Source organism: Bombina bombina, chromosome 4 (assembly GCF_027579735.1).
Source record: "Bombina bombina isolate aBomBom1 chromosome 4, aBomBom1.pri, whole genome shotgun sequence".
Classification (NCBI taxonomy): domain Eukaryota; kingdom Metazoa; phylum Chordata; class Amphibia; order Anura; family Bombinatoridae; genus Bombina; species Bombina bombina.
The window spans coordinates 972,367,233-972,381,903 of record NC_069502.1 but is presented as its reverse complement, the minus strand read 5'-3'; the positions used below and the strand labels follow the sequence as shown (position 1 = coordinate 972,381,903).

The 14,671-nt window shown below is 41.7% G+C and overlaps 1 protein-coding gene across 2 annotated transcripts in view; it reads left to right on the top strand.

The window, feature by feature from the left end:
• RALGAPA2 (Ral GTPase activating protein catalytic subunit alpha 2) overlaps positions 1 to 14,671 on the top strand; it is a 1,332,894-nt gene that overhangs the window by 391,717 nt on the left and 926,506 nt on the right. For both annotated transcript variants that reach the window (XM_053712011.1, XM_053712010.1), the window contains exons 13-14: positions 3,617 to 3,762; positions 14,231 to 14,342. In XM_053712011.1, coding sequence (XP_053567986.1) covers positions 3,617 to 3,762; positions 14,231 to 14,342 — 258 coding nt within the window. The remainder of the gene's footprint in view (positions 1 to 3,616; positions 3,763 to 14,230; positions 14,343 to 14,671) is intronic.

Below are 14,671 nucleotides of genomic sequence, written 5' to 3'. Positions count from 1 at the left end.
TTGTGGCGATCTCTCTTCCTCTGTTGATCAGCAGCACAGGAGACGAAAGGGTTTCTGTAGTCTGGGTCATAGGAGGTGGTGAGTGCCCCGGCCATTGGAGGTATAAAGGTGCCTATTTATTAAGTTAATCTAGTCCTTAATAACAGGCAAGCTATGGAGGATTCTGACGCATTAGAGGGTTCTCCCTCTTTTAACAAGGTCTCATTCCTGTGTTTATTGTTAGGAGGTTCTGGAAGATCAGCCTGCTCAACTATGTTCTACATGCCTTAATAAAGTTACGACATCTAAAAGCAAATGGATGTCTAGTACTACTGAGCCGTCCACCTCTGAGGGTTCCCCTTCCGGTGAGGTGCGTTCCCTACATCCATCTCCAATTGCACATGCAGCGTTCCAGGGTCCAACCATTACTCCTGCGGGAGAGATTTGTTGGCCATCAGATTTTGTGGATCAACTGCAAACGGCGGTATCGGAAGTGATCCATGTCTTACCACGTTCTGCTAAGCGCAGGGCGTATTATGGAGGCCTGGCCTAGGGGTTGTCTACGCCTTTGGAAATATCTGAGGCATTATACGATGACGAGGCCCACTCTGATTCTTCGGAGCAGGCCCCTTCTGGGTCAGAGTCCGTGTCATCTAAACCTCCGGCTGCGGAGGAGCCTGACTTTAGGATGGAAAATTTGCGCTTTTTGCTGAAAAAAGTGCTTGCTACCTTGGAAGTTCCGGAACTGAAACTCCAAGAGGAACCTGTGATTCCTAACCTTGATAAGGTATATGAGGACAGGGTGGTGCCTCAGGCGTTCCCGGTTCCTGTTAAGATGGCAAATATTATTTAGAATAAATGGGAGTGATTAGGTTCTTCCTTTTCCCCTTCTTCCTTTAAGAAACTGTTCCTCGTTCCGGACTCTCAGCTTGAGCTGTGGGGTACTGTCCCTAAGGTGGATGGTGCTATCTCCACGCTTGTGAAGCGGACAACTATTCCCCTCGAGGATAGTTCGTCGTTTAAAGAGCCCATGGATAAAAAGTTGGAAAACATGTTAAGGAAAATGTTTCAACATACAGGGTTTGTTTTTCAGCCGGCAGTGGCCGGAGCTGCGACATATTGGTGTGAATCCCTGTGTGAAATGGTCGAGGGGGAGACTTCCATCGACGAGATACAGGATAAGATTAAGGTGCTGAAGATTGCCAATTCTTTCAAATGTGATGCCAATATGCAAATTATTCGTCTGAACGCTAAGGTGTCAGGTTTTTCCGTTTTAGTTCGCAGGGCTCTGTGGCTAAAGTCTTGGTCTGCGGATATGACATCTAAGTTGAGGCTGTTGTCCCTGCCTATTCGTGCTTTCCTACCGCAGGATAAGAAGGCTAAGCCTAAAGGATATACTTTTCGTCACTTTTGTACGGACAAGCTTTCAAATCCAAACAAACTGGGAACAAGGGAAGGGTGCACAGGCATGTGTAATCACCCTAGACATATACAAAACACTGAAGGGAACTGCACTCTCATACCGGACCGGGTACACATCCCATGACCCTGCAACATGCTCAGCCCTGGGTGCCTTGTTCCCAGTTTGTTTGGATTTGAAAGCTTGCATTATGTGGCTGTTTTTGGGTCCCAGGTATTGGAAAGGACCTTGACGAGGTACCTGGGCTTCTCACATTTGGCCAGATGCGGTAACTAACCTTTCCATTTTTGCGTTTAAATCTTAGCTGAGAGCTTGTAAGTGAGTGCTGGGTTTTCTCTGTGTGTTGTATTAATTTGTTTTGTAATTTTCCCTATGGTTCTTGCACCCAGACCTGTCTGGGGTTAACTGCTTGTGGCTCTGGGTACAGCACAGCTTCCTGTGAGTGCCAGTGGCACCCAGGGCTGAGCATGTTGCAGGGTCATGGGATGTGTACCCGGTCCGGCATGAGAGTGCAGTTCCCTTCCGTGTTTTGTATATGTCTAGGGTGATTACATATGCCTGTGCACCCTTCCATTGTTCCCAATTTGTTTGGATTTGAAAGCTTGCATTGTGTGGCTGTTTTAGGGTCCCAGGTATTGGAAAGGACCTTGACGAGGTACCTGGCCAGATGCGGTAACTAACCTTTCCATTTTTGCTTTTAAATCTTAGCTGAGAGCTTGTAAGTGTGTGCTGGGTTTTCTCTGTTTGTTGTGTGTGTTGTGTGTTGTGTGTTGTGTGTGTGTATATATATATATATATATATATATATATATATATATATATATATATATCTATATATATCCCTCAGTTTATGCCGGGGTTAGGTTCCAGAAGGAATGGTTGTAAATTGAAACCGTTGTAAATTGAAACCCAGTTTATAATGTAAGTCAATGGGAAGTGAGGGAGATAGGTTCCAGGCCCCTCTCAAAATTGTCATAAGTAACACCTAATACATTATTTTTAAAGCTTTGAAATGAAGACTTTAAATGCTAAACAGTATTATAAACGTAATTAAATAATCACACAACACAGAATATATAATTAAACTCGGTTAAATGAACAAAAGCATTTGCTAAACAGCATTATAAACCTAATAAAATAATCACACAACACAGACTTCACTTGCATTTTTCTGAAAACAGTTCTTTCTATGCATTCCAAACTGGACTGATTTATAGACAGGAAGATCTTGTTCCTTTGAAATCTGCTCTATAGCTCAGGTCTGGTTAAACTGATTAATTTCAGTTTGCTTGGCTTTGCTGCAACACAAGCGGACAGCTCCACCTACTGACTATTTTAATAAATGCACTGCTTCTCAATGCTTTTCAATAGCAGTCACATGACTGGAAAAAAAGGTTGTTATTCTGAAACGGTGTAAATTGAACCGTTGTAAAACGAGGGCCACCTGTATGTTTATATGTATGTATGTATATATATATATATATATATATATATATATCAATCATTTCTTGTGGACTCCACAGCTTGGGTATTAGTTTCCCAGGAGTAATCGCTCGTGGACTCTCACCACCTTTATAAAAGAAAATATATTTTATGCTTTCCTGATTAATTTCTTTCTTAGGTGGTGAGAGTCTTCAAGATCTGCCCATTTTTTTGCTAGCTTTTTATTGTATTTTTTCTGACGTCAGTTAAAGTGCACCTTCTTTTTTTCACGTTTGTTTTCGACCTGTTCCTTTTTTTCTTGCTATTGTCATTTTCTTACTTCTTCTCTTTGCTTGTCTATACATCAGGCTAGTTTACCAGTGAGGTGGGAGTGTTTTTAAGGGCTTTTTGAGTTTTGGGAATCTTTGCCTCCTCCTAGTGGCCAGGAGTGGAATTCCCAGGAGTAATGACTCATTGACTCTCACCACCATTAAATAAATTAATTTGTCAGCTAAGCATAAATTATATATTTTTTTTTCCTGAGGTAGGTATTAACAGCAGAATCATTTTATGATTGTGATCTCTGGAAAAACACAGACAATACTGGCCAGCATTTAGAAATAGTTATCTGTGGAAAGCAGAAAGAACAAGAGTGTGATCCACCCCATTTTTTGCAATGGGATAGTAAAGCAAAAACTACAAATCTTAGATAATTTTATTTTGCAACTAAATGTCCCTTTATGTAAGCATACTTTTTCCATGTGTTTGTTTATTATGAATTTATTTTCTCTCTAGGTGTTTTTAACCAACTCTGCAAATGTTTTCCTCTTGGAGCCTTCTGAAGTCCCGTTGCTCTTAGAAGAACAGGTTGAAGCTTGCAAAGCTGTTTTAAGTATTTACAGGCGGATGATAATGGATCTTGTGATGGATAAAAAAACATGGTAAGCTGTTATCTTTAGCATATTAGGAAACCAAAGAGCTGGAATTATGCTAAGCATATTCTACTAGTGGGGGGCTTTTAGGCTATATCACAGTTTTGCACAAGGAGTTCAGTAAACTGATCCAGCAGCCAACTCATAAGAGAACATCCTTGACCCTTGACCTAGAGATTTTCAGAACTGTATTTGCAAAACACAGTTGTGGCTTTTACTTTCTAATATCTTACTGCTTTGTGATCTTATGTTTAAAATGACCCTAACTGGTACCCCTTTAGTGTTAATGTTTTTGGGTTTTAAGAAATCCTGTACTGTAATACGTTTTAATTGTTTGTGCTCCATATACTTGAAACCAAATGCAAGCAGTTTAACTGTTCTCTAAGACTACACACTATAATTTCATTCATGCAAATCCCTAAGATTTCTTATTTGAGATTAATCCCTTCAAAGCTGCCATAACTTCTAATCAATCTGCCATTCTCTTCCTATGAAGTAAAGCCTAATGACGGCTCACTGTGGAGTAAAGAATCACTTTATTTAGCTCTTGAAAACAGAGAGTAAATATTAACAGCGTGGCATTAAACCTTTATAGTATTATATTAATCCTGTATCCTATTGTTTTATAGTATTAGATTTTAACTTGTTGACTGCCAGAGAGGGATGGAATACATTGAATTTACATTTAAGAAGTTTATTATCAGAACATAAAATTATATTGTTGTTAGTCCAACTTTTTTTTCTTGTATATATCTATTGATCATTTTTTATGTTTCTTATACACCTTTTTTTGTCAGCGTTATTGGATTTGCTCACTTGATAGGAGAGAAGAATCTTGACTTGGGAGGTTGAGATGGCTAATAGTTAAAGGAGACACCTTGAGATGTTTATATAAAATGTTTAGTTATTCATAATGAAATAAATTTGCTATCTTACCCCCTTTTCTTTTGCAAGATGTACCGAGTCCACGGATTCATCCTAACTTGTGGGATATTGTCCTTCCTGACAGGAAGTAGCAAAGAGAGCACCACAGCAGAGCTGTCTATATAGCTCCCCCCTTAACTCCACCCCCCAGTCATTCTCTTTGCTGGCTCTAAGCAGCAAGAGTAAAGAGAAGAGGTGGATTCCACATGGGCTTTTAAAAATGATGCTTCTGTTGAACAGATTTGTAAGGCTGCGACTTGGTCTTCGCTTCATACCTTTTCCAAATTTTACAAATTTGATACTTTTGCTTCTTCGGAGGCTCTTTTTGGGAGAAAGGTTTTGCAAGCAGTGGTGCCTTCCGTTTAGGTTCCTGTCTTGTCCCTCCCTTCATCCGTGTCCTAAAGCTTTGGTATTGGTATCCCACAAGTAAGGATGAATCTGTGGACTCGGTACATCTTGCAAAAGAAAACAGAATTTATGCTTACCTGATAAATTTCTTTCTTTTGCGATGTACCGAGTCCACGGCCCGCCCTGTCTATTCAAGGCAGTTTTTTTTTTAATGTAAACTTCAGTCACCTCTGCACCTTATAGTTTCTCCTTTTCTTCCTTGGCCTTTGGTCGAATGACTGGGGGGTGGAGTTAAGGGGGGAGCTATATAGACAGCTTTGCTGTGGTGCTCTCTTTGCTACTTCCTGTCAGGAAGGACAATATCCCACAAGTTAGGATGAATCTGTGGACTTGGTATATCGCAAAAGAAAGAAATTTATCAGGTAAGCATAAATTCTGTTTTCATATAATTTAGCTCTAAAATTAAGGATTTTTCTCTTGTTAAGTGTATTCAGTCCACGGATCATCCATTACTTATGGGATATATTCCCTTCCCAACAGGAAGTTGCAAGAGGATCACCCAAGCAGAGCTGCTATATAGCTCCTCCCCTCACATGTCATATCAAGTCATTCTCTTGCAACTAACATAGTAGGACGGTGTGAGAGGAGTGATGGAGTTTTTTATACTTCATTATTTCTTCAATCAAAAGTTTATTTTAAATGGCACCGGAGTGTGCTGTTTTTTTCTCTCAGGCAGTACTTAGAAGAAGAATCTGCCTGCGTTTTCTATGATCTTAGCAGAAGTAACTAAGATCCACTGGCTGTTCTCGCACATTCTGAGGAGTGGGGTAACTTCAGAAAGGGAATAGCATGCGGGGTCCTCTGCAGATGAGGTATGTGCAGTAGAATATTTTTCTAAGGAATGGAATTGACTAAGAAAATACTGCTAATACAGATGTAATGTAAGTACAGCCTTAAATGCAGTAGCGACTGGTATCAGGCTGATGAATGTATGTACAATAAGTAATTTTCTAAGGAATGGAATTTGACTAAGAAAATACTGTTAATACTGAAGTAATGTATGAGCCTTAACTGCAGTAGAAGCGACTGGTAGCAGGCTTATTAATAACACTACCTAACTTTTAAAGTGTATGTTTAAAACGTTTACTGGCATGTTATTCGTTTTTGTGAGGTACTTTGGTGATAAATCTTTTGGGGCATGATTTTTTCCACATGGCTGTCGTTTATTTCTGCATAGAAACGGTTAACTGAGGTTTCCCACTGTTGTAATATGAGTGGGAGGGGCCTATTTTAGCGCTTTTTTTTGCGCAGTAAAAATTCAGTTACAGTCTTCCTGCTTCTTCCTCCTTGATCCAGGACGTCTCTAGAGAGCTCAAGGGTCTTCAAAATTCATTTTGAGGGAGGTAATCAGTCACAGCAGACCTGTGACAGTGTGTTTGACTGTGATAAAAACGTTTATTGTTAAATTGATTATCCGTTTTGGGTATTAAGGGGTTAATCATCCATTTGCTAGTGGGTGCAATGCTTTGCTAACTTAATACATTTACTGTGAAAATTTGGTTGCTATAACTGATTTGGTTCATTATTTCAACTGTGACAATTTTTTGTGCTTCTTAAAGGCGCAGTAGCGTTTTTTATATTGCTTGTAAACTTATTTGAAAGGATTTTCCAAGCTTGCTAGTCTCATTGCTAGTCTGTTTAAACATGTCTGACACAGATGAATCTGTTTGTTCACTATGTTTGAAGGCCAATGTGGAGCCCCATAGAAATATGTGTACTAAATGTATTGATGTCACTTTGAATAAAAGTCAATTTTTATCTGTAAAGAAATTATCACCAGACAACGAGGGGGAAGTTATGCCGACTAACTCTCCTCACGTGTCAGTACCTTCGCCTCCAGGTCAGGTGGCGCGTGATATTGTGGTGCCAAGTACATCAGAGAGGCCCATACAAATCACTTTGCAAGACATGGCTGCTGTTATGACAGAGGTATTATCTAAATTGCCAGAATTAAGAGGCAAGCGCGATAGCTCTGGGTTAAGGACAGAGCGCGCTGATGATGTGAGAGCCATGTCCGATACTGCGTCACAATTTGCAGAACATGAGGACGGAGAGCTTCATTCTGTGGGTGATGGATCTGATCCAGGGAGACCGGATTCAGAGATTTCTAATTTTAAATTTAAGCTTGAGAACTTCCGTGTATTGCTAGGGGAGGTATTAGCGGCTCTGAATGATTGTAACACGGTTGCAATTCCAGAGAAAATATGTAGGCTGGATAGATACTTTGCGGTACCGGTGTGTACTGACGTTTTTCCTATACCTAAAAGGCTTACAGAAATTATTAGCAAGGAGTGGGATAGACCCGGTGTGCCCTTTTCCCCTCCTCCGATATTTAGGAAAATGTTTCCAATAGACGCCACCACACGAGACTTATGGCAGACGGTCCCTAAGGTGGAGGGAGCAGTTTCTACTTTAGCTAAACGTACCACTATCCCGGTGGAGGATAGTTGTGCTTAAGCTAGCTAATGCATTTGTTTCTGATGCCGTTGTACATTTAACCAAACTAACGGCTAAGAACTCCGGATTCGCTATCCAGGCACGCAGAGCGCTATGGCTTAAATCCTGGTCAGCTGACGTGACTTCTAAGTCTAAATTGCTTAATATTCCTTTCAAGGGGCAGACCTTATTCGGGCCTGGCTTGAAAGAAATTATTGCTGACATTACTGGAGGTAAGGGTCATACTCTTCCTCAGGACAGGGCCAAATCAAAGGCCAAACAGATGCCAGCCTTCTAGGTTGGGGCGCAGTCTGGAACTCCCTGAAGGCTCAGGGATTATGGACTCAGGAGGAGAAACTCCTCCCAATAAATATTCTGGAGTTGAGAGCAATATTCAATGCTCTTCTAGCTTGGCCTCAGTTAGCAACACTGAGGTTCATCAGATTTCAGTCGGAAAACATCACGACTGTGGCCTATATCAACCATCAAGGGGGAACTAGGAGTTCCCTAGCAATGTTGGAAGTCTCAAAGATAATTCGCTGGGCAGAGTCTCACTCTTTCCACCTGTCAGCGATCTACATCCCAGGCGTGGAGAACTGGGAGGCGGACTTTCTAAGTCGCCAGACTTTTCATCCGGGGGAGTGGGAACTTCATCCGGAGGTCTTCGCTCAACTGATTCATCGTTGGGGCAAACCAGAACTGGATCTCATGGCGTCTCGCCAGAACGCCAAGCTTCCTTGTTACGGATCCAGGTCCAGGGACCCGGGAGCGGCGCTGATAGATGCTCTGGCAGCCCCTTGTGTCTTCAACATGGCTTATGTGTTTCCACCATTTCCGATGCTACCTCGACTGATTGCCAAGATCAAACAGGAGAGAACATCGGTGATTCTGATAGCGCCTGCGTGGCCACGCAGGACCTGGTATGCAGACCTAGTGGACATGTCGTCCTGTCCACCATGGTCTCTACCTCTGAGGCAGGACCTTCTAATACAAGGTCCTTTGAACCATCCAAATCTAATTTCTCTGAGGCTGACTGCATGGAGATTGAACGCTTGATCCTATCAAAGCGTGGCTTCTCGGAGTCAGTTATTGATACCTTAATACAGGCACGGAAGCCTGTTACCAGAAAAATTTACCATAAGATATGGCGTAAATATTTATATTGGTGCGAATCCAAGAGTTACTCATGGAGTAAGGTTAGGATTCCTAGGATATTGTCTTTTCTACAAGAGGGTTTAGAAAAGGGCTTATCTACTAGTTCGTTAAAGGGACAGATTTCTGCTCTGTCTATTCTCTTACACAAACGTCTGGCAGAAGTTCCAGACGTCCAGGCTTTTTGTCAGGCTTTGGCTAGGATTAAGCCTGTGTTTAAGACTGTTGCTCCTCCGTGGAGCTTAAACTTGGTTCTTAAAGTTCTTCAAGGGGTTCCGTTTGAACCCCTTCATTCCATTGATATTAAGCTTTTATCTTGGAAAGTTCTGTTTTTGATGGCTATTTCGGATCCAATGGATACAAAATTAGAAGGTTACCTTAAGAAAATGTTTGTTCAACAAGGTTTTATCTTACAGCCCCTTGCATGCATTGCGCCTGTCACTGCTGCTGCGGCATTCTGGTTTGAGTCTCTGGAAGAGGCCATTCGCACAGCTCCATTGGATGAGATTATGGACAAGCTTAAAGCACTTAAGCTAGCTAATGCATTTGTTTCTGATGCCGTTGTACATTTAACCAAACTAACGGCTAAGAACTCCGGATTCGCTATCCAGGCGCGCAGAGCGCTATGGCTTAAATCCTGGTCAGCTGACGTGACTTCTAAGTCTAAATTGCTTAATATTCCTTTCAAGGGGCAGACCTTATTCGGGCCTGGCTTGAAAGAAATTATTGCTGACATTACTGGAGGTAAGGGTCATACTCTTCCTCAGGACAGGGCCAAATCAAAGGCCAAACAGTCTAATTTTCGTGCCTTTCGTAACTTCAAGGCAGGAGCAGCATCAACTTCCTCCGCTCCAAAACAGGAAGGAACTGTTGCTCGTTACAGACAGGGCTGGAAAGCTAACCAGCCCTGGAACAAGGGCAAGCAGGCCAGAAAGCCTACTTCTGCCCCTAAGACAGCATGAAGAGAGGGCCCCCTATCCGGAAACGGATCTAGTGGGGGGCAGACTTTCTCTCTTCGCCCAGGCTTGGGCAAGAGATGTCCAGGATCCCTGGGCGTTGGAGATCATATCTCAGGGATATCTTCTGGACTTCAAAGCTTCTCCTCCACAAGGGAGATTTCATCTTTCAAGGTTATCAGCAAACCAAATAAAGAAAGAGGCATTTCTACGCTGTGTACAAGACCTCTTAGTAATGGGGGTGATCCACCCAGTTCCGTGGACGGAACAAGGGCAAGGGTTTTACTCAAATCTGTTTGTGGTTCCCAAGAAAGAGGGAACCTTCAGACCAATCTTGGACCTAAAAATCTTAAACAAATTCCTAAGAGTGCCATCATTCAAAATGGAAACTATTCGAACCATCCTACCCATGATCCAAGAGGGTCAATACATGACCACAGTAGACTTAAAGGATGTCTACCTTCATATACCGATTCACAAAGATCATTATCGGTACCTAAGATTTGCCTTTCTAGACAGGCATTACCAGTTTGTAGCTCTTCCCTTCGGGTTAGCTACGGCCCAGAGAATTTTTACAAAGGTTCTGGGCTCACTTCTAGCGGTGCTAAGACCGCGAGGCATAGCGGTGGTTCCGTACCTAGACAACATTCTGATACAAGCGTCAAGTTTTCAAATTGCCAAGTCTCATACAGAGATAGTTCTGGCATTTCTGAGGTCGCATGGGTGGAAGGTGAACGTGGAAAAGAGTTCTCTATTACCACTCACAAGAGTTCCCTTTCTGGGGACTCTTATAGATTCTATAGAGATGAAGATTTACCTAACGGAGTCCAGGTTATCAAAGCTTCTGAATGCTTGCCGTGTCCTTCATTCCATTCCACGCCCGTCAGCTCAGTGCATGGAAGTAATCGGCTTAATGGTAGCGGCAATGGACATAGTACCATTTGCGCGCCTGCATCTCAGACCTCTGCAATTATGCATGCTAAGTCAGTGGAATGGGGATTACTCAGATTTGTCCCCTCTACTAAATCTGGATCAAGAGACCAGAGATTCTCTTCTCTGGTGGCTTTCTCGGGTCCATCTGTCCAAGGGGATGACCTTTCGCAGGCCAGATTGGACAATTGTAACAACAGATGCCAGCCTTCTAGGTTGGGGCGCAGTCTGGAACTCCCTGAAGGCTCAGGGATTATGGACTCAGGAGGAGAAACTCCTCCCAATAAATATTCTGGAGTTGAGAGCAATATTCAATGCTCTTCTAGCTTGGCCTCAGTTAGCAACACTGAGGTTCATCAGATTTCAGTCGGAAAACATCACGACTGTGGCCTATATCAACCATCAAGGGGGAACTAGGAGTTCCCTAGCAATGTTGGAAGTCTCAAAGATAATTCGCTGGGCAGAGTCTCACTCTTTCCACCTGTCAGCGATCTACATCCCAGGCGTGGAGAACTGGGAGGCGGACTTTCTAAGTCGCCAGACTTTTCATCCAGGGGAGTGGGAACTTCATCCGGAGGTCTTCGCTCAACTGATTCATCGTTGGGGCAAACCAGAACTGGATCTCATGGCGTCTCGCCAGAACGCCAAGCTTCCTTGTTACGGATCCAGGTCCAGGGACCCGGGAGCGGCGCTGATAGATGCTCTGGCAGCCCCTTGGGTCTTCAACATGGCTTATGTGTTTCCACCATTTCCGATGCTACCTCGACTGATTGCCAAGATCAAACAGGAGAGAACATCGGTGATTCTGATAGCGCCTGCGTGGCCACGCAGGACCTGGTATGCAGACCTAGTGGACATGTCGTCCTGTCCACCATGGTCTCTACCTCTGAGGCAGGACCTTCTAATACAAGGTCCTTTGAACCATCCAAATCTAATTTCTCTGAGGCTGACTGCATGGAGATTGAACGCTTGATCCTATCAAAGCGTGGCTTCTCGGAGTCAGTTATTGATACCTTAATACAGGCACGGAAGCCTGTTACCAGAAAAATTTACCATAAGATATGGCGTAAATATTTATATTGGTGCGAATCCAAGAGTTACTCATGGAGTAAGGTTAGGATTCCTAGGATATTGTCTTTTCTACAAGAGGGTTTAGAAAAGGGCTTATCTACTAGTTCGTTAAAGGGACAGATTTCTGCTCTGTCTATTCTCTTACACAAACGTCTGGCAGAAGTTCCAGACGTCCAGGCTTTTTGTCAGGCTTTGGCTAGGATTAAGCCTGTGTTTAAGACTGTTGCTCCTCCGTGGAGCTTAAACTTGGTTCTTAAAGTTCTTCAAGGGGTTCCGTTTGAACCCCTTCATTCCATTGATATTAAGCTTTTATCTTGGAAAGTTCTGTTTTTGATGGCTATTTCCTCGGCTCGAAGAGTCTCTGAGTTATCGGCCTTACATTGTGATTCTCCTTATCTGATTTTCCATTCAGACAAGGTAGTTCTGCGTACTAAACCTGGGTTTTTACCTAAGGTAGTTTCTAACAGGAATATCAATCAGGAGATTGTTGTTCCATCATTATGTCCTAATCCTTCTTCAAAGAAGGAACGACTTTTGCATAATCTGGACGTAGTCCGTGCCCTGAAGTTCTATTTACAGGCAACTAAAGATTTTCGTCAAACTTCTTCCCTGTTTGTCGTGTACTCTGGACAGAGGAGAGGTCAAAAAGCTTCGGCAACCTCTCTCTCCTTTTGGCTTCGTAGCATAATACGTTTAGCCTATGAGACTGCTGGACAGCAGCCCCCTGAAAGAATTACAGCTCATTCCACTAGAGCTGTGGCTTCCACCTGAGCCTTTAAGAATGAGGCCTCTGTTGAACAGATTTGCAAGGCTGCAACTTGGTCTTCGCTTCACACTTTTTCAAAATTTTACAAATTTGACACTTTTGCTTCTTCGAGGCTGTTTTTGGGAGAAAGGTTCTACAGGCAGTGGTTCCTTCTGTTTAATGTTCCTGCCTTGTCCCTCCCTTCATCCGTGTACTTTAGCTTTGGTATTGGTATCCAACAAGTAATGGATGATCCGTGGACTGGATACACTTAACAAGAGAAAACATAATTTATGCTTACCTGATAAATTTATTTCTCTTGTAGTGTATCCAGTCCACGGCCCGCCCTGTCTTTTTTAAGGCAGATCTAAATTTTAATTAAAACTCCAGTCACCACTGCACCCTATGGTTTCTCCTTTCTTGTCTGTTTCCGTCGAATGACTGGATATAACATGTGAGGGGAGGAGCTATATAGCAGCTCTGCTTGGGTGATTCTCTTGCAACTTCCTGTTGGGAAGGGAATATATCCCATAAGTAATGGATGATCCGTGGACTGAATACACTACAAGAGAAATAAATTTATCAGGTAAGCATAAATTATGTTTTTTTAAAGCAGCCCCATCTTAAAAAATGTTATTTTCTTATCTGATAGTGTATGTATTAATAAGCAAGTTGGACTTTTAAAACCTAGTTTAAAAATGTGTTTAAAGTGCCAGGTTTCCTTTAAAATGCACCCTACTGACTTCTCAGAGCTAACCCTGATACATATCTGTCCTCCATTGGCTTTAGCTGCAAAACAATGTACTTTTATATTAACATGATCACCATTGCTAGCTTTGCCAAATAAGACAAATGGTAGGTGAAGTTTTGCTACTGATGAGCAATTGCAGTGAAAATGATGTTAAAGTGATTGTAAAGTTTAAGGAATTACTGTCCAATATCTATAAATAATCTTGAAAACAGGTGCATTTTTATTCATTAAATTTTACAATGGTGCTTTTTAAAAATAGTTATTATTGTGCTATAGTAAACATACCACTGATCCTCTGCCTGCATCTCCTACTGTATTGAGCATATTGATGACAAATCCGGCTTCCTTCAATGGTTGTGTGCCGCCTTTGGTGACTTTTCATCTGAGATATGTGAATTGCTATTTTACATATAAACAACGAAAAATCCTCCCTTTTCTTTCCCACAAAGGATTACTTCTCAGATATAGGTCTGCATTTTTTTTTATTAGCAATATTGTGTATGCATATAATTAAAAAAAAAATGCCTGCAATCTTATTTCGCCCCGTGAGTTTATATGAAACCCATACTTTTATTTCATGATTCAGATAGAACATTGTACTTTTAACAACTTTCTAATTTACTTTTATTATCAAATTTTCTTCCTTCTTGGTATCTTTTGTTGAAAAGCAGGGATGTAAGCTTTGGAGCATGCACACGTCTGAAGCACTAGATGGCAGCAGTTTTGCAAGAGTGTTATCTATCTGCAAAAGCACTAGATGGTAGCACAATTTCATGTAGTGCTTCAGACAATGAATAGGTAATTCTTCCACAAAGAATATCGTTGGATCAAAGCAAATTTGATAAATTGGAATCTTTTAAATTGTGTGCTCTGCCTGGATTACAAAAGTGGTTTAACGTAATGACTATAAAAATTAGTTTGAGTTGTGGCTTACTACTGAGACAATTCTTTTCAAGTGACTAAATATCTAGTAGCATACAAAGGTAACATTTTGTGTGCTTTTCAGGGTAAAGGTGTTCATAGACTTTATTTTATTGTTAAAAAGCAGACTGATGGAAATAAGTTGATAAAATAATTTGTTTTTTGTTTTCTCATTTTTGACAGGGAGCAAATGCTTCAGATTTTGCTCAGAATAACTGAAGCTGTTGTACAGAAACCAAAGGAGAATCCAAAGAAGGACTTGTTTTCTCAGAATTTAGCAGGTTTACTGTTTCGGGTGGGTAGCCTCTATATTCTGCAAAAATTTAAGCATACAGGTGGCATCAGCCATATTTGACTTCCATTATACCTCCAAAGTTATTCCAGTAAAAATTGAGGCCATATTTATAGTTAAAGGGCCATGATACCCAAATGTTGAAACACTTGAAAGTGATGCAGCATAGCTCTAAAAAGCTGACTAGAAAATATCAGTTGAACATCTCTATGTAAAAAAGAAAGATATTTCTCTTGTAAAGGTGTATCCAGTCCACGGGTTCATCCATTACTTGTGGGATATTCTCCTTCCCAACAGGAAGCTGCAAGAGGACACCCACAGCAGAGCTGTCT